Source organism: Petaurus breviceps, unplaced genomic scaffold, assembly GCF_028583685.1.
Source record: "Petaurus breviceps papuanus isolate PSGF00001 unplaced genomic scaffold, PetGlider_PUasm1.0 140, whole genome shotgun sequence".
Classification (NCBI taxonomy): domain Eukaryota; kingdom Metazoa; phylum Chordata; class Mammalia; order Diprotodontia; family Petauridae; genus Petaurus; species Petaurus breviceps.
This window is the reverse complement of record NW_027185698.1, coordinates 51,054,782-51,079,684: the sequence shown is the minus strand read 5'-3', so window position 1 is coordinate 51,079,684 and position 24,903 is coordinate 51,054,782. Positions and strand designations below refer to the sequence as shown.

Sequence of the window (24,903 nt, the reverse complement as noted above, 5' to 3'; positions counted from 1 at the left end):
TAGGCAAAGTAAATAATGATTAGGCTTAGATTCATGTGACTACCCTGGGCAGCATACTGGCAAGAAGATCTGTGGGCTGCCTTTCCTTATTCCTTTAAAAAAAAGCAATCAATACTCATAATCAAGATTCTGCAGCCTCAAGCCCATGGCCTTGTGGAGTGTATTAGGAAACAGATATTTAGACCAAGCCTAGCAGAGTGCTTTGTTTACATCGGTATTAAAGCATTGAATCAGTAAACACTGTGGGTCCACAGTAATGCTTGCTAATCCTTGCTACTTAAAATGCTCGTAAATTCTAATAAAACCTAATTATTATTTCACTAGTTCCCTCATGGGGTTGTTGTGAAGGGACAAAGAACTGATATGTGTAAAGCACCTGCCATCTGTAAAACTGTACAGAAATGTGAGGTGTTATTAGTATTATTCAATCAAGAGAACCAATGCACAGAGGTGCAGTAGGAGCCATCCATTGCCACGCCAACAGTGGTCACTAATGGAAATTGGAGCTGGCCAATCAGATGTTCCCTTTACTTGTCAGTTCATCTTCCACCTCTGTGCCTTTGGAGAGTGTCCCCACCCCCACCCCATGTCTGGAATCCACCTCTTCCTCATTTCCACCCTTCTTCCTAGAAAGCATAGTTCAGGTGCCCCGCTCCCCTACACGAGGCCCCTTCTGTCTCCTCCATGCACATGCCTACAGTAGCTAGAATGCCCTACCTCTTCTTATTGCTGCCTATTACTTTCTAAAGACCTTGTGTCTACTTAGCTTCATTGTATCTCCACCCTTATCCCTTTGAATATTAGTTCCTTGCTACTATTAACAGAGAAAGTAATTAATAAATGTTTGGTGAATTTAATGAAATGATCTCATTTCCAAATCTACCTACATGTAACTATATATATACATGTGTAATTTATCAACAATATATCATTTCATATAATATATGAGTTTAATTACATACAAATTTATGTAATTTAATTATATATAATTTATAATTATGTATAAATTATATAATATTTACTGATGATTTATTATGTTATTCTATTATATAATTATATATACACAATTCTATTATACATAATGTATATATAATAAATAATGTGATATGCATAATTATGTATACATTAATTATGTATTATTTAATCATATATAGGGGCATATTGTTATATACACACACACACATAGACACATTAAAGGTCATCTGGTAAGTTCATGAGAAATCGTTGATACTTGGGTTTGAAAGCATGACATTGCTTCATTTTCCCCAAGGTTCACTATCCTCACCATAAGACCCAAGCCTGAACTATTCACCTTCCACCTCTAGATCTGAGAAGAAATGAGAACAAGATCAGGATACTCTCCCCTCTAATGCACTTTTGAGAGAAGAGAGCAATTAGTTTCTGGACATTCCCAATATCTGTACTTCAGTATGCTCCTCAATCTCATGACATTTGGAGGCATCCCTGTTTAACAATACTCAGAAACCTAGATTCTGTCCATTAACCTGAGACCGTTCTAGACAATAGGAGTCCAAGATGGCTACTTTGCTGCTAAATACAGTAGAACACCATTGATGTAGCACCATTGAAGATAGGTTGGTTCACATGAAGAAATTTTCCAAATAAGTAGAGCTTATCCTTTCAAATACTACTTTTTAAATTGAGCCATTTTAGATAGAAATCATTCTTAAAAATGTATCTCGGGGCGGCCAGGTGGCTCAGCGAGTAAGAGCACCGGCTCCAGTGTTGGGATGACCTGGAGATCGAACCCCGGGCTCAGACACTAGAAATAACTGGCCGTGTAAACTTGAGCAAGTTTCTTAACCCCGATTGCTTTAAAAAAAATGTATCTCATACTTCCTTGATTTGTTAAACAGGATTCTGAACAAAATCTAATGTGATGACTTTTGTCATTATTATGAACATCAGTTACAGTATGGGGATGCCCACAACTATATGGAGGTATTAGCCCTACACAAAAGTAACCCTGGATGATTGCTTTTTTTTTCCATTTCTGTTTTCCTGGAGCCTTGTTCCCTGTTTGGCTTATGAGCTTTCACTTCTTGCAGTCAGTGACTCTGCCTAAAGTGATTCCTTTATTTCCATCCTGATTTCTAACTTGGTGCTTTGTATAAACTATGAGCAGGGAAATCAGATAAAGCCAACCAATTCGAATTGTTTGTAAACTAAGGGGTAATTGGCATTAAGTGAGATCTAAAGGCCTCTCCTATGAATTAAAGTGTGTGAGTTTTATTGTATGGATTTTAAGATATCTACTTTGGCTGCTCAGAGATTTTTCTTTGTTTCCTATGTGGTTTTATACAGTATTGTGAAGAGTTGAGATTGGTGGGTAAGGAAACTCTCAGTGAATGAGCTGTTGTCATACTATTCAAGTCAGAGGTGCAAGTCCACACATACACATACACGTACACACACACACACATATACACACATACTCCATAGTAATTGGGAAGATAAGTAAAGGATAACAAGAAAAAAGAGAAGTATCTTCCAAGTTGATTGGACATAACTTCTCTATTTAGTCCTTAGTCTAAGCTTCAGAGAAAATTAATTAGGAAATATGGCATGAGAACCTTCTAGTTTCATTGGGTGATTAGAGAGTAGAATAGACACTTCTGAATAGAAGGACCTGGGCCTTCAATTCAGGGTCCTCTTGATGTAAATTCACAAAGGGCTGGTAGCAGCCCACTATGCTTTGAGCCTCTGTAGAAAAGACAGATGCCTAAGTCAAGGAAGGAACTGACTAAGTGCTGAGCTACCTGAGCTGTGAATCCAAAGTCCCATCTAGATTGCTGTGTTCATACCAGAGCCTATGAGGAGCTAAGCCTTCGGGACCCAGCTGGAAGTAGGCAAAGGATAAGGCCTAGCATTCTGACTCCTGCTTCCCAGGCATGGAATCTTACTCCTTCTCTCTCTGTCTCTTTCTGTATGTCTCTGTCCCTCTGTGTGTCTATATCTCTCTGTCTCTCCATCTCTGTCTCTGTGTCTCTTATTTTCTTCTTCTTTCTCTCTCCCTCCTTCTCCCTTTTTCCTCTCTCCCTTTTCCACATGCCAATATCAGCTTGGAGAGTATTATCAAGGAAAGATTTTTCTCAGCTGAGGAAAGATTTTTCTAAGCTGAGTGACCAGCAGTGATGATTCTTAAAGGTCTTTTGAAGAGGGGAAGTAGGTAAGGAGAAGAGAATCTCTCCAGATACATCAGATTTGGAGAGGAGGCTGGGAATCCACCTGAAGAGAAAGGATTTTAACTAAGGAAGCTGTAGGAGAGGAGAATAACTGGTAATGAAGGAATGAGGAATCAAAAACATAAGCTCACTACTGGTAAGTCCTGGATATAGAAGGATATTAAGGAAATGAGGTTAGACAAACAAAGCAAAGCAGAGCTACAGTAAGGCAATTGCAGTCTTGAGATCACAGATTTAGAACTGAAAGGGACCCTGAGGTAACCTTATGCAACCACTGTATTTCACAAAATGAAGCCAGAGCAGTTAAACCACTTGGCTAAGATCACCCAGCTAGTAAGGGATAATGCCAGTCCTCAAACTCAGGTCATCAGATCTCAGATTCGATGTACATTCCACCACCCCTTGTGTCCAGAAGGCACATTGCCAATAAATTACATACAAACTAGTCACCTTATCAGTCAGCTCTTTTCTCAGGATGCCATAGAAACAGGGTTTGGAAAGGACTTGGAATTATACAGCCAAACTGAATGGAACATTTAAGAAACAAACCCACACATATAAGCTGAATTACACAAAGGTTTTAGCCAGAGATCAAAAATGAGATCTCTTTATGGGGTCAGGGTAACTGGAAAAGAAAAAAGCAGGAGGAAGGAGAACAAGTGAACTCTCTATGGTAGGTGCAGGGAAAGGAACTGGGAGTATCCCCCAATGCAGGTCTACATTCCAAATGAGCAGACCACTTCTTCAGCCTACCCAGGCCTGCTGAGGACACTGGCGACTTAACCATTGTGTTCTCATTCAGGCCACAGACATCACTAGAGATTTGAATTTAATTCTCTGCTCTTTTAAACAGAAGAAAGAGAAAGAAATTAGCCCAGTTTCTGCTGGTTTTTTCCCCCAATTCCTCCCTAAGCAGGGCTTCTGGATCAGTATCACAGGTCAACAGGGTGACAACACCATTGGATAAGTTGACCTGAGTGGACAACTGACTCATGGTTCTTCAGTGGGTTCGATTCATCTTCTTACCTCAGAGCAACAGGGGGAGAAATCTTTGATTCTGAGTGAAGGGAATTCAGAAAACCTTTCCACCTTCCCTATTACTACAGACCAGCATTTCCCCCATGTCTTCTATAAGCCTTTACTCTACTGGTGAAAGGGTTTCATTACTACCTACAATGACAGAAACAGAGGGGAAATTGACTAGACCCCCAGATCCAGCACAGCTGAGAGAAGAAAATGACCCACATCTTGTGGATATGTCTCCTTCAATGTGGGTCCATATAACTCACATATTTTCTCATCTTCCAGAAATGAATGAAATTTAAAATGGGGCATATTAATCTTGTAGTTGGGTAACACAGGCCACATTGGGTTTCCTGATTCTACTGAAGGTCTCATGGGAGCAGTACTTATTAAATCCTCAACAACTGGTCCTGTTGAGTACTTTCCACAGATTAAAACTCTAATCAATTACCACTTCCTAAAAAAGACCCCCAGTTGCTAGTCTCCACCCCAGGAAATTACTCTGTAATTTTTTTGTATGTATTTTGTTTACTTATATAGATACATTTCATTTCTCCCAAAAGAATGTAAGCTCCTTGCGGGCAGGGCTTAGTTTGTTGCTGTTTTTATCTCTGTCCTCACAGACTAGAAGAGAGCTTGGCATATAGTTGGTGCAAAGTAAATGCTTATTGAAGCAGTGATTGAATGAAGTAGATATCCCATTAATGTTGGTCTTGCGATTTTCCTCCCTTTTAGACATCTCAGTGAGTTTGCTGTCTCTAGTTGTCACAGCCTGTGGGTTGGCCCTCTTCAGTGTATCTCTATTTGTGTCCTGGAAGCTCTGCTGGATTCCTTGGAGAGAACGAGGCCTGTTCTCAGGAAGCAAAGACAACCAGGAGCCCCTGAATTACACAGAAACAGAGACCAATGACCCAGAGTACAGTGAGGACTACCAGGAGCAGCCCTCGCCCTATCCCGATGCCGCCATGAAGATCAGCCACACCTCTCCCGACATCCCCTTGGCTTCTCAAGCAGAGAATAAGGAGAATTGTGTACATGGGGCCCGCATGCAACGGCAAGTGACGGAGCCCACGCCATCTGCCCGGTCAGTAGTGCTGTCTGTGTCTTCCCAAGGGGGCCACAGGGATCCTTTGGTGGGATGGATGTGGGATCTGGGAAAGGGCGATCCACGGGAATGGGACAGCCAGGGATACAGTGGAAAGAACATTCACTCTGTAGCCAGAGAGACCATTTATCCTGAGGAATGTTTTCCTTAAAAATAACAATATTCAAAATCAAAATCTTCACTTTCTTCCATTTCTATTTTTTTCAGTCAACACTTGCTTTAAATAGATTTCCCTAGAGCTGCTGAAATCATAAGCAGTGTCTTCTTATCTTGATCTTTTCTTCTAATTGGATATTTATAGTTGACCTTTGTTTTCTCTGCTTGGTGAGATGATTGCACACAGACAGCTAATTTTGAGAGGACTTTATATCTGTAACTAGTCATTCCTTGTCTTAAGACACAGCCAATTCATTTCAATGGTGGTCAATACTCTCTACATCCAGTCTTCTGACTTTACCGTAAGAATGTGTTTGTGATGTACAAGTCTGAGATATCTAGAGTTTTTTATTTCTTTCATTTCTTTGATCCCACATCTTATTTCCCAGTGTTGTTTTCACTATATTCTCCTGTGCCTCAGTTTGTAATGAACTAATTAAATAACAAGGCACATGTTGACTTTGGTTTGGAGAATCTTGTCAAGGTCTTAGAATCTTTCTTCATCTTCGACAACGTATTGTGAGTATATACGATGTAATTATCATCATGGATATACACATTGCATTGCAAGGAAGCATGGTCAAGGGGTCTTTGAAGGACTATGTCTGTATTTGGGTCATGAGGATGACCACAGTGCTAACAGACATGTGTGCACCTATTACTTGTGCACTACACAAGGTCAGACCCATTTCCGAACATATCCTGATGATAGAGGAGAAAAAGAACAAAATTATTCCAGCTATCCGAAACTCAAGACATGGGATGGGGGACATTGGTTTTTCCTGAGGCTAGTCTTCCTTTTTTCAGAAAGGGAGATTTTGGTTAAGATTCTCCTATGTCATCACAAAGTGTCAGCTCCAGGTAATATAATGGAGATCGCATGATTTATTGACCTTGACTATTGAAAGAATTCAGCTCTAGACCCATACATGCTACATTTCTCACCTATGATTCACATTACCCAGAAGCCTTTGGTTCCCAAGAACTCTTAACAAAGATTTCAAAGATTCTCTAAGCAGTAACTTTCTAACAACCATTTTCACTAAAACCTTGGCATCTTAGCTATGAGAGAGCATATGAATGGAATGCGGTCTGCTTGTTATGTCGAATGTCTAGAAGAGGTGTGACAAGCATAAGTTAACACCTACGTAATTATGCCTTTGTTGTGCAGCTGAGACAAACTGTTAGTGATCAGCAGGGAGAATGGTTTTTTAAAAAAATGAAGTCAACATTTCACTATTTTAAAAATATATAATGAAAAGTCTCAGATATGGCTCAAACATTTCCTCTGCTTTATGAATGCAGGCCATTTCTCCTTACTTTCTTTAGACTTTTTTAAAGTGATTTAAGAATAGGGAAAATCTCCTATTTGAAAGGTGCCACAAATTACTCCTGTAGTGTGGGTAGGTTATAGTCTCAGAAGACAGCATCCTCAACTCCTCCTTGCAGACCAGATGTGTCAATCTTGGCAACAAAAGGACATAATTCAACAAATCTAGGCTTCCACAAACCTGACCTTCTACAACCTGGGCCTCACCTCATACTAAACCTTTCCAAATGCATCCTATTCTAGCCAAACTGAATGTCTTGTTATTCCTTATGCATACATTGCATTTTCTCATTTCAGCAATGTGTTTTATGCCTTTACTAATGCATGGAAAACCTTGATCTCCACCCCAATCTCATTCTTCACCATTTAAAATCTTATTCATCTTTCAAAACCTAGCTTAAGTGCTGACTCTTCATTCCTCCAAGTTAGAAATTCTCTTTTCTTTCTCAGACAGACATCACATGGTCTACTTGTTACCTCTCATATATTCTCATATTTTCTTCAATACAATAGTTGTTGTCGCACGATTGCATATGTATTAGATATTTGCTTTTATTGCTATATGCGTTGAATTTCCTCCACTATGTTATAAGGTAAAAATAATGATAGCTAGAATTTATATGGGGCTTTTAGTTTTACAAAGCACTTTACAAACAATATCTCATTTTATCCTCACTACAACCCTAGGAGTTAGATGTTATAATTAACCTCATTTGACAGATGAGGAAATTGAGGCACACAGCAGTTAAGTTACTTACCCAGAGTCACACAGCTAGGAAGAGTCTGAAGATGAATTTGAACCCAAGTCTTTCTGACTGGCTTAGAAAGCTGCCTATTGTCTATGAGGTTATGGACTATTTTTGAATTATCTTTGAATTTTCTCCTACTGGAATATTTTACACCAAGTCGATATTTAAGGTGTGGCGGTTCATCATTGAACACATGAAAATTTTCATAGTTACGACCTCAACATTTAAATCCTTCTCTAATCCCATCAATGCGGGTGATCCTTCCACTGGCATACATTGCTCTGCCTTGCATCCTGCATGATCCTTATCCAAGACTATGTATAAATTCTCCAGTGAGGATTCACCCACCATATTGGAAGACTTCTCCTGCTTCTTTTATTTTTGAAAACAGTTTTATTGATACACTTTGTTTTTCCATTGCATAGACTTATTGATTTGCCCCTACTTCACGAGCTGTCTCTTATAACACAGCAAAAGTTAAGTAAAACCACTCATACAATGATCTCATCTGCAAGTGCATGAAACATATCACATCTATAACACCAACAGAAAAATGAACAGAAATCTATTTTCTCTCCCTTCGACCCCCACAATCTTAGGGAAAAAAAGAAAAATAAATTTCTTGTAACAAATACACATAGGTAAAAACAAATTACCTCAATGGCTGTTTACAAACTATATATATAGTATGTGTGCATTTACATGATGGGTGCATATACACACACATACAGTAGGCTATCTATCCAAATGCATGTGGCAACATTGGCGTTACATGCTTGACATTCATTTGCCCAAATCATCCCCCACTCCATGCCTCTGAATTTCTAGGTCAGTTTCTTTGGAATAGTAGTAGATCCATTGAGGAAGTTCAATGATGATCTGAAGTTTGATAGAATCAGTCTATCATCCATAGGACTATAGATTTAGAGATGGAAGAGATGTCAGAGGCCTTCTGTATGTTGATGTATCTCTCTGTACATGAATCGGAATATCTGTGAAACCTATCAATAGGTAGGGGATTCATTTTACTTTGGGACTTTATGTAAGAAATCCTCCATAACCCTGGAAGACACCGTTTTTATTTTTTACATACCTTCCTGTTTGACACCACCCTTGATATTCAGTGCATAGCTGATCAAAGGTACATCATAGGGTCATAGAACTAAAGCTAGAACTAAGTCTGAGAGGTCATTTAATTTAGTCCAAGCCCCTCATTTCACAGATGATGAAACTGAGGTCCAGAGAAGTTATGTAATTTACCAAGGTAGCAAGTGACAGAACCAGGATTCAAACTCAGTTCTTGTGACTACAATGTTCTTTCCATTGCGCTACACTTCCATCTATGGTTTTATCTCTCATGGAATAGCCTATAATATTAAAAAGATCCGTGAGAGATATCCTGTTTGAGGAAATGTTCTCCTAAAGCTACATTTTGTTCTACTGGTTCAAATATATTTTGTATAATTAATACACAATTTTGTTTAATAAATAAAATTATATAATAAGTAAATAATTTGATTTTAAAATATTTTGTTCTACCGGTTCAAATATATTTTGTATAATTAAACAATTAACATAGCAGGATCTTATTACACTCATTACACCTCTCAATTAATTGCATGACTCAAAAATGTGATCTTCCGTATCAAATAATATGGGAAAACCCACATGTCCCCTACTCATACTGTTATCTTGGATACTCTTAATCATAGATAATTCTTATAATGACTTTATAGAGAAGAAAATGTAGGCATGTGGGTCAGTGGCTTCTGATATTTTAAAATGCCGTTTTGTTGTTGTTATTAGTAGTGCCAGTATTGTTTTTAAAGTATTTGCTGTGATCTTTTGTCCTTTGGGACTTTCTCCCTCTTTGGAATATCTTGAAAATCAACTCTCAAGTAACTTTAAAACTGTCACTCACAGTAGACATTTTCTCTGTTTGTATTTTGTCAGGTCAGGCTTCCCTTCCTGACATTATCTTCTTAAGTACTATGGTTCCTCAAATACTACATCAGTTACTGAGGTGATGGAATTAAAATGTGGAAGTGCTTTTATTACTGCCAGTGACAATAGTTCACTATAGAAATGTCAACAGATAGATCTATTGCTTTTTTTTTTCATCTATTTATTGTACTTCTTTATGGTTAGTGTTTGTGTGTGTCTGTGTGAAAAAAAAACAGACACACAGGTTGACATAATTAAACTAGACACCTTTTCAATGTAAATGAGTAGTTACATCCATTTCCCTGAATTTGGATTTTTCTCTGGACTACCATTCTTTTTTTTTTTTTAATTTAGCTAATTAATTTACTTATTTTATTTTCAACATTCCCTTTTATAAGATCTTGAGTTCTAACTTTTCCCCCTCCCCAAGATGGCATGCAATCCTATATATGCTATATGTGGTCTGTACTAGTATTCTTAAGAAAGTTCTTCATAATATAAAAACCAGTGTCCTTATCACTGACGATAAAAGTTATATCAAAGCATCTTACCTGAGAACAACATATTCTGTCTTTATTACTCTTTGTATGGAACACTGTTGTATTTTACACTTAGTAACAATTTGTAATACAGCATCATTTCCCTTGATTTACCCTCTTTATTTTATTCTCTATATAATAGTAAGAAGGGGCTTGGAATCAGATCCCTTTGACTTACAGAGGAAGCCTCTTCCTGCCATCGCTTATAACAACAGAGCTTTTTGTTGACTTGAACCCTAAATTTGGAGCTATGGGGTTTTTCTTCCATGACAGCAAGATCTCATGACATGCTCTCTATAGAATAATTTTCCCTCTTCTTCTTTAAATTATTTTATGAGATGAAATTACTTGCAATCTTTCATTATCCTTCTCTATAATGTTTTGAAAATGAGATTGTATTCTAAAACAATTTTATCCTTGACCGTGACATCTTTCTGCTTGACAAAGAGGTGGAGGCTTTGCAAGTGGTAGTTTCTGAACCCTATCTCCTGCTTGTGACCACTGCACATCAGTTCAACTTTTCTAAGAAATTATGTTAAGAGTCAACGTCTTGGCTTTTGTTCATTCCCTTCCCCTTTTCTTAGTTGACAGCTGCTTAAACAAGTTCAATTGTAATTACATCTGTGTGTGTGTCTACTCAACTTTTTCTCCTTTCCTTTGTTATTGATTTCTGTTATTGATTTTCGTTATTTCACTTTGTTTTGTTTGATTTGGTTTGTTATTGATTTTTACCTTTGCTCTAACCAGTCAATGATATGACTGTTCAAAGTCAGTTGATTCTGAAATGATGCACAAAGAAATAAAAATTATTTTCCTTTCTATTAAGATATGGCCAGTTCCAATAATAACTGGCCATGTGACCTTGAGCAAGTTACTTAACCCCAATTGCTTACAAAAAAAAGATATGGCCAGTTCCATGTTTGGTGATGCTATCCCATGCTTACCACATCCAGCATACAGAATTCTTTTCGTGAAAAAAATAATTCAAGTTGCAGAGGCTTGAGGGCTCTGAACATCCTCTGTACCACTGGCCTGCTTCTTGTGCCCAGATGTGTTTTACAACATAGCTTTCCTCATTCTACCCACATCTACTTTCACATGGACATTACTGAGTACGAGGGTATGTTTTGCCCTAGCCTTGAGTGACTTTGGAAGTTTTTCATATGAAGTGGGGCTCTGCTTTGTACATGTCCACATCACGTAATGTGGAGGTATGATGTAGCAGATGCCAAGGACTTGTTTTTGGAAAAATCATTCTGTGTTCCCCTTCCATATGGTGGGATAGCCTCTTTCCATAGCCTGCATCTAGAACATGCTGCCTTCTAAAAACTACCAGACTGCGACAGTCTCTCACTCTTGTTCTGGTGTTATGGCAGGATGGAGATGGGGATGGGGTGCAGGGCGATGGGTTAAAGATCCTCTTCACCCAGAGCCTGGGCATCATGACCTCAGCTGGCTGAGGAGGTTGTTTTCCTCCTCTCCTTTGTCCCTCTGTCCCCAAGAAACAGGCTTGGGGTTGCGTTTGGTTTTCTTTGTCTTCTTCATTTTTCGAGGCACAGGCAATAGAGTCTCTGGCAGACTAGAGCCATTGCAACCTTGGATGCAGGATTCTAGGCAGACCAGTAATGGAAACCCTGAAAAGCCAAAGTTCTTGGGACTCTTCTGCCTGTTCCTAAAACTGAAAATGGCGATGAAAACACACCTAACCCCAAGCCTGCTTCACAGGGTGGAAAAGGAGATTCCACTGTCTACCCAGTTCACTTAGTGGTGCTTGTGCTGTGGGTAAACTAGACGTTCAACCCCTTGCATGGCACCAGAATGACTGAGGCTGTCCCCGTCTGGTAGTTTAAAGATGCAGCCTGATCTGGCTGCTGTGCCAATGGAAAAAGGGAGTGTGTTCTCTCAGAAGCAGGTCAGTATCATCTCCTACTTTGGAACCTCCATATTAGCTGATTTGGGCAGATGCAAAGCATGCCCTGTTGCATTGAGAATTCCAGTACTTCATCTGCTAAGATAAATTTCACAGGAGCTTCAATTATTTTTCTAGTGGTCTGTTTCATTATGCTCATGTTTAAAGCTATAAGATGACTTTTTTTAGCAACCTGTGCAAGGTTCAGAGCTCAAAAAAAAAAAGTTTTGTTTTCCCTGAGGGGAATATGAGGATAGAGCCTGTGTGCTGTGTAAGTCTCACTGATGATTGGTAAGAGAGGAGAACCATTGGATATGAAGCAGCCCAGACTATATATATATATATATATATATATATATATATATATATATATATATTGCAGGGAAATATCAAAATCAGAACAACAAGCTAAGAAGCCAAAGAATAGACTTCATTAGCAAATATTTAATTTGTAAATATCATTAAACATCTCGTCCACCTAAATCGCTAGATGCATTCCAATAGCTCACCTTCCTGGCTAATGTCCTTTCTGTTTATCTCAGAATGGAAATGAAAGCTCTTAGGCTGAGTTTCTGAGGCAGTGACCTGAAGTAGGTCAGTAACAATTCACTTTCTCAGCCATGGTAGTTAGAGCATATTTCCTGTGACTCAGAATGAGCCTATATGCCTTACTTGGGACAAACTAAAGGCAGGTAGAATGAGCCTTAGGCTGATCCTAGCATTAACATAGTATTCTCAGATATGGACCTAGTCAAGAGTCAGGGACTTAAGTAGAAGCATATTACATAAACCTCCTTTTATGGTTTCTCTAGAAATAATCCTAATCCTAAATAAATATTTCTAAAAACCATTTCCAGGTTTGTGCCCTTTGGAAAATGGGATAGTTTGAGGAGAAAAGACTTTTCTTAAGGTCTTTAAGGATTAAGGGTAGTGATCAAATTTTAGCACTAAGAGTAGCACCTTGTCTTATTTTTTGGGGTTTTGGGGATGTTGTTGGGGTTTTCTGAGGCAATCAGGTTTAAGTTACATGCCCATAGTCTCACAATTAGTAAGTATCTAAGGTCACAGTTGAACTCAGGCCCTCCTGACTCCAGAGCCAGTGTTCTATTCACTGTACCACCTAGCTACAGTACCCCCTTGTCTTATTAAGATCATTGCCTTATTCACCCCCTTGGAATAACTGGGCTATTGACTTATCTAAAAGCACTTTCCTCTTGCCCCATTCCCAGAAGCCAGAACCCATTTTTTTTCCATTAAGAAAGGACTGAGAGATTGAGGAAGAGACTCTTGCAATCTCTGAAGGGCGTGGTCATGGAAAGAAATGAGTGATTACTGTTGTTCTAGAATATTAACACCAAACTGTATTTTTTTTAACATTTATTACTTGTTCAAGATTCTTAAAAATGTTACCTCAAATTATCTTGGGATAGAGCTATGTCTGAGGTATTAGAGGGCTCTCTCTCTCTCTCTCTCTCTCTCTCTCTCTCTCTCTCTCTCTCTCCCGGAAATGCATGAATATTTGAATAATATTAAGTAAAATTATTTCTGGCAGACTTATGCCTAAAATTCAGAGCATAAAATTTGTATTTTTTCTTTGACATGTACTGCTTCCTTGATCTGTGACTTTACACATTTCACTGTCCCTCTCTGAGTTGCCTGTGTAATTCAATTCAACAAGAAGCAATAATATGAAGGTGAGGGGATCTCCAAAAGATCGAGTTCATATATTTTTCCACAGTCCCAAAGGAGAAATAAATTTTTCCACTAATTTAGGAATAGAGGCACAAAAGACTAGGGTTATTTAGGGGAAAGTGTTAACTCTTCAAAAGTTCTAATATAATGTTATGCTGTTCTTGCTTTTCCCCCTGCTCCCTATGTCCTAGAAATAGCTTTCTCATATCACAGAATATATTTGTCCTTGGTAGGTTTAGGTCAAGAAAATCCAGCTGCTCCCAGCGCTTGGCAGAACATGCCATGGCAAGAGACCAACACCTAGATGTTTGTTTGCAAAGAGACTCTCCCTAACCAGGTCATAATTTTGTTCTCTCTTGCTTTTCACTTAAGGCATAATTCAATCCGAAGGCAACTCAACCTCTCAAACCCAGACTTCAATGTCCAGCAACTTCAGAAGCAGGAACAGCTGACAGGGATTGGACGCATTAAACCTGAGTTATATAAGCAGAGGTCGGTGGACACTGATGATGGGAGAAAGAGCAATAGCAAAGCCTGTGGGAAACTGAACTTCATTGTGAAATATGACTGTGATTTGGAGCAGCTGATCGTGAAGATCCATAAAGCTGTCAACCTGCCAGCAAAAGATTTTTCTGGGACGTCAGACCCTTATGTTAAGATTTACTTGCTCCCGGATCGGAAAACTAAACACCAGACTAAAGTTCACCGAAAGACACTAAACCCAGTCTTTGATGAGGTTTTTTTATTCCCAGTTCCCTACAATGACCTTGCCATGAGGAAACTTCACTTCTCTGTCTATGACTTTGACCGGTTCTCCCGCCATGATTTAATTGGCCAAGTGGTCGTGGATCACTTCTTAGATTTGGCAGACTTCCCTCGAGAGTGTATCCTTTGGAAGGATATCGAATATGTCACCAATGTGAGTTCAAATTTCTTCACTTGGGGCTTGGGGGAAAGACTTCTTGGTCATTTCACAAACTGTATTGGTGCCCATGCAAAAGCCATCATTGGTCACATGCAGTAGCCTCCTTCTCCCATGATGTGTCTCTCCACTGTCCCTTGGGTCAAGTGTTCTACAGTGTTCAGTAAAAGTTTAAGCTATCACTATCAACTACATAATTGTTTTGTTTTGTTTTGTTTTGTTTTGTTATGGGAGGCGATGTGGAGACACAACTTGGGCCTTGAACCCAAGTGTTCTTCACTCAGAGTCTAGTTCATGGCTATTTCATCTTTCACATAGAAGTTGCTTAATAAATGTTTGTTGAATTTTGGGGGGAAGGGGAGCAAGAAACTGCACTGGTTACAAAATTCTCGACTCACCTACAAGTATTTGTATTAGATTCAACAAGCATTTACTAAGCAACTTTTATAAGCCAAGTATCTGTATTAGTCAATAAAGTTTCTATAATGAAAGTTCCTTACACAGATGAAATCACAAGTACAAGCTCCCTTCCTATAAAGGGGAACAGGATCTGTGGTACTTGCTTGTGACAGAGACAAAAATGAAGTGGTTTCTCCTACCCTCAAGAATATTTTCTACATGGACATTATTTCTGAATCTTCCTTTGATTTTTTCCTGAGCCGGGAACTTGAAATCTATTCAATAAATGAGTTATTAGCAGTTATTTGGGCATATGGGGGTAATATTTACGATAACCTGTCCTCCCCTGTTTGATCCATATTACCTACTACCTTTGCAGATAGAGTAGGCTTTTATTTTCCTCCTTCCTTCCATTGTTCTGTAGCTAACATTTTTACTAAATGGATCCTGGCACTCCATTAACTATGCTCTGCCTATGGAGACCCTTGCATGGGCTGTCTGTTCCAGGAGCATGACATCCCTGAGGCTGTTCTCATAGAGTCAGGTCAGCAGCCATAGTCAGATTTACACCCTTAGGCACATGGGTGGGAGTAGTTAAACCCTTAGCTGTTAGGAATAATGAAGAGCTGGAACTTAAAGGAAACAAAAGCTACAAGGAAAGCAATCTTTATAAAGATATCATGGGCGCTAGGAGAATTCACTTATGAAAAGCAGCTTCTAGATATAACTAAGGAAACAGAGAAGAGATCCTTTATAAATGGGTGTGTTCCCAAATACTGCAAGTTTAGGAAGGGTTAATCTGGGAGCACAAAGGGGGAGTGCTACAAGCAGACATTTAAGACTAGCCTTAGCAAGGACATTCCTTCCTCTCCCCTCTTCTCAAAGGACACCAAGACCATTATGGAAAGGGTGAGCCCATAATTATAATTCATCGGGTCAAGTACCAGTTAACAACTACAGAAGATAATAACAATGACTGGCATATATGTGTGTCTGTATCTGTATTATGTACACATGTGTGTGTATTCTAGTGTTCCTATCTTTCTTGCCACTCTTTCTCAGTCTCCTTTACTATTTCATCTCTACTGTACACACTAACCAGGAGTGCCCCAACCCAAGGCTCTGTCCTTGGTACTTCTTTCCTATCCATACTGTCTCACTGACTATCTCATTAGTTGCCCTGGATTCAATCATTATCTCTCTATTAGTGATTTCTAATTCTGTATATCCAACTCTAGTCTCTCTGCTGAGTTACTCCCCTCCACTTAACTCCACAATTCAGCTACTCAGCGGAATCTTCGTATCCCAGGTTTGTCCCATCTGTCATTTCTCCCACTACAACAACTCTAATATATACTCCTTTCTCTCCACTCACAAAGCCACCACACTAGTTTAAATACTTATTACCTCTCACCTGGACTATTATCATAGCCTCCTAATTGGTGTCCCTTCCTCGAGTATTTCTCCACTTTAATCAAATTCCACATAGCTACCAAAGTGTTTTTCCTAAAGCCCAAATTTGTGTATATCTCACAACTGTTGTATGAGGTAGTCTTGAAGCCCATATTCAATAAATTCCAGTGGCTCCCTCTTAAGGTTTGCAAAGTAGTTTACATCCAGTATCTCACTTGTGCCCACAACAAGTCCATTAGATAGGCACCATGGCTCTAATTTACCCTCTTTTTTTACTTCAGAGAGATTCAATGAGCTGTCCATGGTTATAAAACATGTAAATGTCTGAAGTTTAAACTCAAGTCTCCCTGACTTCAGCTTCAGCACTCAGCCCATTTTTCCATCTTGATTCTCTAGCTGATATTGGACAGGGGAGTTCTGAGAGGGAGTTAAGGGGGGAGCAGTGAGGGTTAGGCAGAGATTCAATTCAGTTTAAAGGAATATTTATTAAATAACCATAAAAAGTATAAGTAAAACATGGTCATAATTACCCTCACAGACTTCACAGTCTAAGAAGGAATATTACATGCACATAGATAACTATAGTAGGTGGTGGCAGCATCAGTCATGGTGATATCAGTGATGGTGGTGGTGGCAGCAGTAGTGGTAGTGGTGGTGGGGACAACAGTGGTGGTGGTATGGGCAGCAGCCATGGTGGTAGCAGCAACAGCAGGAACAGTGACAGTGGTAGTATTAACATATTTTATATTAGAGAGATTCAAGAAAAGAACTGTTCAGAGTCCAAAGAGGAGAAAGGATCAGGGAAGACTTCTTGGAGGAGGTAGCATTTAAGTTGGGCTTTAATGGATACTTGGGAATCCAAGAAGAGAAGGTGGAGTTAGGGGAATAAGGAGGGAGAAGAATAATAAAAGTACTCAAAATAGCATAGTTTCTGGACTCAATTAGGCTAGTCCTCAGATGACTGACATACAGTTTTGTTTCCTGATCTATTCTCGAAAACTTTATACCTTGGTAAGACAATCAATGAATAAAATGGATTTATTAAGTATGTGCTGTGAGTCGGGTACTATGCTATGTACTTGACGCAAAGTTTAAAATGAGGTATGTTCTAATATGATGATACAATACATAGGAAAATGGTGGATGGGTGCTTGATCTAGGCCAGCACTTTCTAAACATTTTCTACTCACAATCTCTTTAGTATTTCTTAAACCCCACATGGTATTACACCCACAGTTTAAGAAGCACTGGTCTAGGCAATCACAATCACAAGATTTATCAGTGGAAATATAGAACAGTAGTCTGCCAAGACATGAGAAAGTCCAAAATGTGCCTATCAGGAAATAATTCAATCTGAATCAGAAAGCACTGATACATAATGGGGAGTAGTATGCAATGAGCCTAGAATGATAGGGTTGTGTCACATTGTAGAGGACACTGAATGCCAAGCAAAGAAAGTGAACTTTCATCACTAGGAAATACATGAACTTTGATGATTAGGGAATGAAGTAGAGAGAAAGACCATGAACCAGATGTTATAATTATGGATAATGTGGGGAGAGTGACTGAGAGATTATAAATGACACTAAAAAAGATAAGGAGAAGAAGGTGGTATAATGAGAAGAGAGTCAATTGATCTTCAAAAGAGTAAAACCTATTAAGGGATATAGATAAAAGAATGTTCATGAAGTGGCAATGGGGCAAAAAGAAAAAAAGGTATACAGACTCCGGGGATCTAAGAAATGGGAGAAATGGAAAACTCCAATGGAGATGACTGTAAGAAATGTAGTGTCTTTGGTAGAAAGGCAAACTTCAGTTAAAGCAAAGAGGAGGAAGGAATGTTGGCTGAAAAATTGAGAGGCACGTATATTTAAGAATATGACAACATTTCCAAAAGGTACATTAGAATGGGCTAGCAGATAGGGTGAACCAATTTAGGTGAGCCTGGGAGGAGTAAGGCTGATCAGAACATCTAAAGCAGCAACCATATCCAAGATCGGGTATTCAGTATCATAGGGAGAGGAATGGAATTACATGTTGAGACGATAGGAACCAAATAAACGGCTCAGTGGGCAGAGTTTAAACCAGGGGTGGGAAACCTGTGGCCTGGAGGCCACATGTGGCCTTCTAGGTCCTTGGGTGCAGCCTTTTTACTGAGTCCAAGTTTTACAGAACAAATTCTTTTATTAAGGAGATTTGGTCGGTGAAGTTTGAATTGAGTTGAAGGGCCACACTTGAGGACCTAGAGGGCCACATGAGGCCTTGAGGCTACAGGTTTCTCACCCCTGAAAACAGTAGAAAAACTAAAAGATGGAGCCAACTTCAAGTTCTAAATGGAATATGGAATGCCAGCATTCCAAGCTTTTATGACTTCCTGGGACCTCACCTACAGTTGTACCCTTTGCTGCTTTGATCACAGCTAAGGGGCTCCTGGTCCACAAGCGGAGATGACACAAAGTTTTATGAGATCTCTGCTGTTTCTGACAGTGGCTGTGGGACTTCATCCCCCAATAACCCTAGAGAGCAGCTGCCTGAGCTTTGAATGAAATCTGATCCCCAGTGTTTTTCTGCTCCTGTTGATGACAAATATTCACAAATATAAAGGAGAAAGTCTGAGATAATTCAGGAGTCAACAATTAGCTTTGTTTTAGGAAGAAGGAAATAAAAGTGAGAATCAGGAATAACCAGATGTACTCTCAGAGAAAAGTCAGGTCCTACATATAGGTATGCCAGGGTTTAGGATAAAATAGGACAGGCCAGTCACAACATTGTTTTGGCCAGGGTGAATCCAGATGCCCACTTTTAGAAGTGAGTAGTCAGCAGTCAATAAACATTTATTAAGCACCAAAATGTGCAAAGCATTTAAGTCCTGAAGATGTAAATAAAAAAAGTCCCTGCTCTCAAGGAGTTTATAATCTAATGGGGGACTACAATATACAAAAGAAAGTTGGGGGGAGGGGCGGGAAGCAACACTCCAGAGGGCATTCAGTACAGAGCCATGACGTTGTTTTTGGAGTCAAAACCAAGCAGAGCAACTTTTGAAAAAAGCAGAGTTGGCTGGACAGGTGATGGGTAAAAAAATGAAGGCTTGGCTATACGGTGCTTACCACCAACCTTTAAAAGACCCTTTATTTGGGTAGCTATGAGAAGGTGGATGAAGAATAGAGCATCTCTGTATTTTAGAGGTGATCTTTTTACCCTATTTTTTACCAGCTCTCACCTAGCAAAGGCCCAATGGACTATAAAGTAGAATTGTCCTTTTTTCAGCCAGATTCTTTCTAGTCTGAAAGCCTTCATTTTTAGCTGCTTATCTCTATTTTAAAGGACAAATTCAGAATCAGACTGAGAAAATTTTAGCATTGGAAGGGAGCTAAGATTGTCACCTTGTTCACCTTCACTAAGAATCGCCTCTGGCATTAATCATAAGTGATCATTCAGGCTCCAAAATAGCAGAAGGCTGACTAGCTGTGGACTCAGTGTACCTGGGTTCAAATCCCACCTCTGACATTGACTGTATGACTTTGGGAAAGTTATTTAGTCTCACTGGGTCTCAGTTACCTCATCTTTGAAATGGGCAGACTAGAAAATTCCTAGAGTTGCTTTAGAACCACAATCCTGTAACCTATAGGAGGAAGCAATCAGCTCCCAAGTCATCTCCTTTCCACTTTGGGAATTGTCATAAAGTCTTTCCTTACATCAAGACTAAAACAAATTGGATAAATTATCCTTGCTTGAGAGCCACTCCAAACCATAGATTGCCTTTTTGCTCTCTCTTTTTCTACATATGGTTGTTGACCTAAAGAAGTTAATAATTTGTTAAAAAGACTAAATTAATGCATATAAAACAGTTACTGGACAATTAAGTGCCAAACCACATGGTGGGAATTACAACTGAATTCCAAGAAGGAGGAGATCTCTTTGGGCAGGAATAGTGAGGATAGATTCCATGGAAAAACTGAGCCTTAAAGAATGAGTAGGTTTCAGGGAAGGAGAGGAGTAGGCAAAGGGAATGACATTCTTGGCAAGGGACACAAATTTTTTTTTAAATCATAAAATCATAGATGACAGGAATTAGCATACTGTTCTTGATTGACTAAGTAAAGTGGCCTAATTAAAGCAATCAACATTTATTAAGCACCTACTCTATGCCAGGCACTGTGCTAGGCTTCCCCTTGTAGGCCATAGGATCTTGGATCTAAATCTGGAAGCAGCTTTAGGGATTGTAATAATCCAACCATTCCAAAGACAAAAATGAAGGAGCCCACAGGAGATGTTTGTCTAACAAACCACAGAGAGAGCACACAGTCCCACTCACTTTTCATTTTGCCTCTATTCCCTTTGCCAGTCTTTCTGGACTGGAAATGATAGAACAAAAGTGGATACTAAGAAGTTGAAACCTAATATAAGGAGGGAGATAGTAAGAAGGTATCAAGCTTCCCTTGAATTCAAGTCACCAAGTCCAAACCAATGGCATCTCAAGCTTCTGAAAGAGATAGAGTGTGTTTGTTCAACCACTACCAGTGACCTTTGGAAGACCATGAAGAATATATAGAGAGACAAAAAAATAATAATAACAATGATGATGATGATAGTTAACATTTATGTAGCACTTATTATGTTCCAGACACTGTATTAAGTGATTTACAACTATTATCTCTCCCATTTGATTCTCACAATAACCCTGAGAAGTAAGCACTGTTATTATCCCCATTTTACAGATGAGAAAAGTTTGGCAATGGATGTAAAATGACTTGCCTAGAATCTTGCAGCTATAAAAAGAGAAGGGTAGGGGTCTCCCAATTTTCAAAAGAAAAACATGGAATCTGCAAACTATACCCCATATACACGTGTGCATATGTACATGTATTCTTACATGTGTGTATATGCCATGTAAGAATAACTATAAAGACAGTAAATACAAAGTAATTAAATACTTGGTTGGGAAAAAGGAGAGTAGCAGATGAGAGGATCAGGAAAAACTTCATGTAGAAGGTGGTGCATAAATTGTATCTTGGAGAAGAAAGGGATTTCATGAGGCAGAAGTGAAGAGGAAGTGCATTTTGACTCTTGGCAACACCCAATGTAAGGGCCAGGAGTCAGGCATTGGATTGTCATATATCAGCAACAGAGATCATGCCACAAAAGTGAAAAGACTCAAATTTCTACACCTTTTGACCCAGAGATCTCACTTGTAGGCAAATAATCCAAGGAGGTAAAGGGGAAAAAGAAAAGTTCAACATCTACCCAAATATTTATAGCAGCACTTTTTGCAGCAGGAAAAAAAAAAGATTGGAAACAAACTAGATTCCCATCAATTAAGGAATAACTAAACAGATTGCCATGCATTTTAAAGATGAAGACAATGAGGCCCAAAGGAGGGAAGTTACTCATCCAAGGTCACACAGCTAGTTAGTGACAGAACTGGGACTAAAAACCAGGTTTCCTGATTTTTAATTTAATGCTTTTTGTGCCCCTTTACATGCTGAAATGTGTTTAGTTCATGCTAATGATTGATAATAACAGGTAGTCAGAAAAATGGTAGGTAAAGATGACTAATGCCTCCAGAGGAAGAAAAATCCTGTTTGTTCTTTATGCCCTTGAAACAAATTGGTTTGCCTTTTCTGACACCATCACCCTATAATCCCTGCCAAATTTGGAGTCTATTTTAGGCAACGTGAAATGATGCGGCCGCTTTTTGGTAAAACAGCTTTTGGGTTTTTAATGTTTGGGGCCTATTCTTTCCCAGCTCACCTCTCCAACTTCTTTCCTTCTCCAGGGACCTCCTTTAGGGCATCTATTCTCAGCACAGGGTTCACTGAGTTACTATAAGTAGGCATGAGATGACTTATAATACCAGGGAGAATGAATTTCATAAGGGGTTACCCAGAATTCACTTTACTTTTAAAATGCCAGGTTAAAATTCCTTATAAATATGGAATTTATGCCCCCTCCTCCAATTCTTCATACATCTATTCCATTATACAGATTGTCAGGTAGCATTGTGCCTGGCATATAGTAGGCATTTAATAAATGTGAATTGACTTGAATTGTCATAGATTTAAAGTCTGAAGAGGCCTTGAACGTCATAGGATAATTGGGGTATAGATTTAGAGCTGGAAGGTTCAGTGAGCAAGTCCAAGACCTTTTCCAGCCAAGAACTTCAAGATACTGCCTGGTTGTCATTCAGCTCAAAAGAGACAATTTTTAGAGTTTCTGGAAAAGTACCTGAACCAAGTCCTGCCAAGCCAACAATCCACAGCTTGACAGCCCCATCCACTTTTTCCTTTGACTACTTCCCATATCTTTTCCCCATGTATTTCATGTAGCTAATGCAAATCTCCTTCAAAGTGATAACAATGGAATGTATTGCCATTCCAACTTGATGGACATAAAATTGTATCATAGGGAAGATAATATTGTGACCCCCAGACAAGAATCCTGGTTTTCTATTTTGGACCTTCCAAAGACAAGTAACTGAGTCTTGTGAGCCTGGATGAACACAGGAAGTACTTCACATTAGGTTTCACATGATCCCCTATGTTTATAGAATGATTAGTTTAGTACAACCCAGAAATGTCTTGGGATGCCAGGATCTTACACTCTGTTCTGTCTACTGTCAAAAAAAATTGTAGAGGTGGTGGAGTGACTGCTTATCAAGCTGCTATTCTGGAACCAGAGATAGTACTACCACCTCTGACTAGAAGTCTCTGTAGCGTTCCCCAGATATACAGTGGTGTTTGGGGGTGAGCACAAAAAGGAGTTGAAGTGAAATCTGGAATCTGTATGGAAGGGGATCCAAAGGGGAGGAGTAGATTGCATTGTTAATGTAGAACTCTATAGAGAGCAGAAAGGCTAATTGGATGGCTTGACTGTAGGAGGTGTTAGAGATATACTGTTTGTATGGCCAATTGGTCATCTCCCGCTAGCCATTGGATTAAGAATAACAAGCAGCTATGAGATGAACCTGAGCCCAAGGGGCAGTGAAAGAGATGGACCAAGGCTATAACAAAACTCGGAGCGTGATCTTATATGAAATGGAACAGAAGGTCATAGAAGTGAAGATGTCCTTAAGTAATAAGTGAGCAGTTTGGGGTAGAATACAAGAGCTAGTATAAGAGATAAACTAATTGGTCATTGTGAGGGTATTGATCCCTACCGACATCAAATTAGTCATACCCAGTAAGACAAACAGTTTGATGATGAAGTCTCATTTCTGCTATACAGGGGTTCTTCCAAGGTGAATTAAAGGCAACCAAGAAAGTTGACAACAATTAGCTGGATAACCATCAAATATGAGGAGAGGGGAACTTTTTCCAATGGCATTCCACCAAGACCAGCCCTTGGGAGCCCTTGGGAGCCCTTGGGAAACGAAAAAGGATAACTGTGAATTCTATAAAGTATGATAAAGGGAATGTGAGTGATGAGTGGTACCAAGAGTCTTACCACTAAAATGTGGGTATCAACCCCTGTTCCATATATTCTGTGAAGACTAGGGAGATAAGCAAAGGTACAAGAAGTTCCCTCATTGGGAGAATTTGGGCGAGTTAGGAGGGTAAATGATTTGGTGCTTGCATGCACAGTTGAGTGCAACAGATCACCTCCATATATTTTGTCCATTGTTAAAACTTGTATTCCATTTTAATAATACACCTGAACTCTCCATCCCTTCTTAGACCCTGTTGAGAACTGGTTTTGACCCAATTCCTGGCATTACCTTCTGTCCTTTACATCTAATTTCCCAGCTTAAAAATGTACCTATTAACCAATTACACTATTACTCCTGTCTCCCCATTTAAGCACAAGCAAAGGTCACCCAAACTATGGACTATTTCTAACTGCTTTACACCAGACCCCAGGACTACACTCTTACAAAGTTTTTTCCATATCTGAAGTTCTAAAATCCTTAGTGCCTCCATTTCTTCAGTGTTCAATGGCAACAGTAATACCTACTCTGTCTTAAAGAAAGATTATTAAAGATCAAGTTAGATACTGGATATTAAGGTGCTTTAAAAAGTTGTAACATTAAATGACTACAAGATTTTCTCTAAGTATTATGGATAAAGAGCTATCTTTGGGATGGGTCTTAGTATACACCTTTTGTTTCTGAATTGAGAATCTAATTTATCCATTAAGCTTCTGGAAAGATTTCATTGAGGAGAGTCTTTTGCACAATTCATACCACAGTACTAGGACCTGGAAATGTTTCTCCTCATTGGAAGTCTCCAAGTAAAGGCTGGATAACCATACTATTATATTAACATATATTAAGTAACATATATTAAGTGTCTGAGGCTGGATTTGAACTCAGGTCCTCCTGACTCCAGGGCTGACGCTCTATTCACTGTGCCACCTAGCCTCCCAGAAGATCAGAAATCCAAAGACTGAAGGGACCTCAAAAGCGATCTAGTCCAACCCTGTCATTTTCCAGATAAAGAAACTGAGGACCAGAGAGGATACATTATTTTCTGGAAGTCATACAAATGATAAACATCAAAGTAGATATTTGATCCCGGATC

The 24,903-nt window shown here is 39.1% G+C and overlaps 1 protein-coding gene across 1 annotated transcript in view; it reads left to right on the top strand.

The window, feature by feature from the left end:
* Positions 1-24,903, top strand: part of SYT9 (synaptotagmin 9) — a 165,308-nt gene that overhangs the window by 50,828 nt on the left and 89,577 nt on the right. The window contains exons 2-3 of the mRNA XM_069073379.1: positions 4,965-5,313; positions 14,026-14,572. Of these exons, the coding sequence (XP_068929480.1) occupies positions 4,965-5,313; positions 14,026-14,572 (896 nt within the window). The remainder of the gene's footprint in view (positions 1-4,964; positions 5,314-14,025; positions 14,573-24,903) is intronic.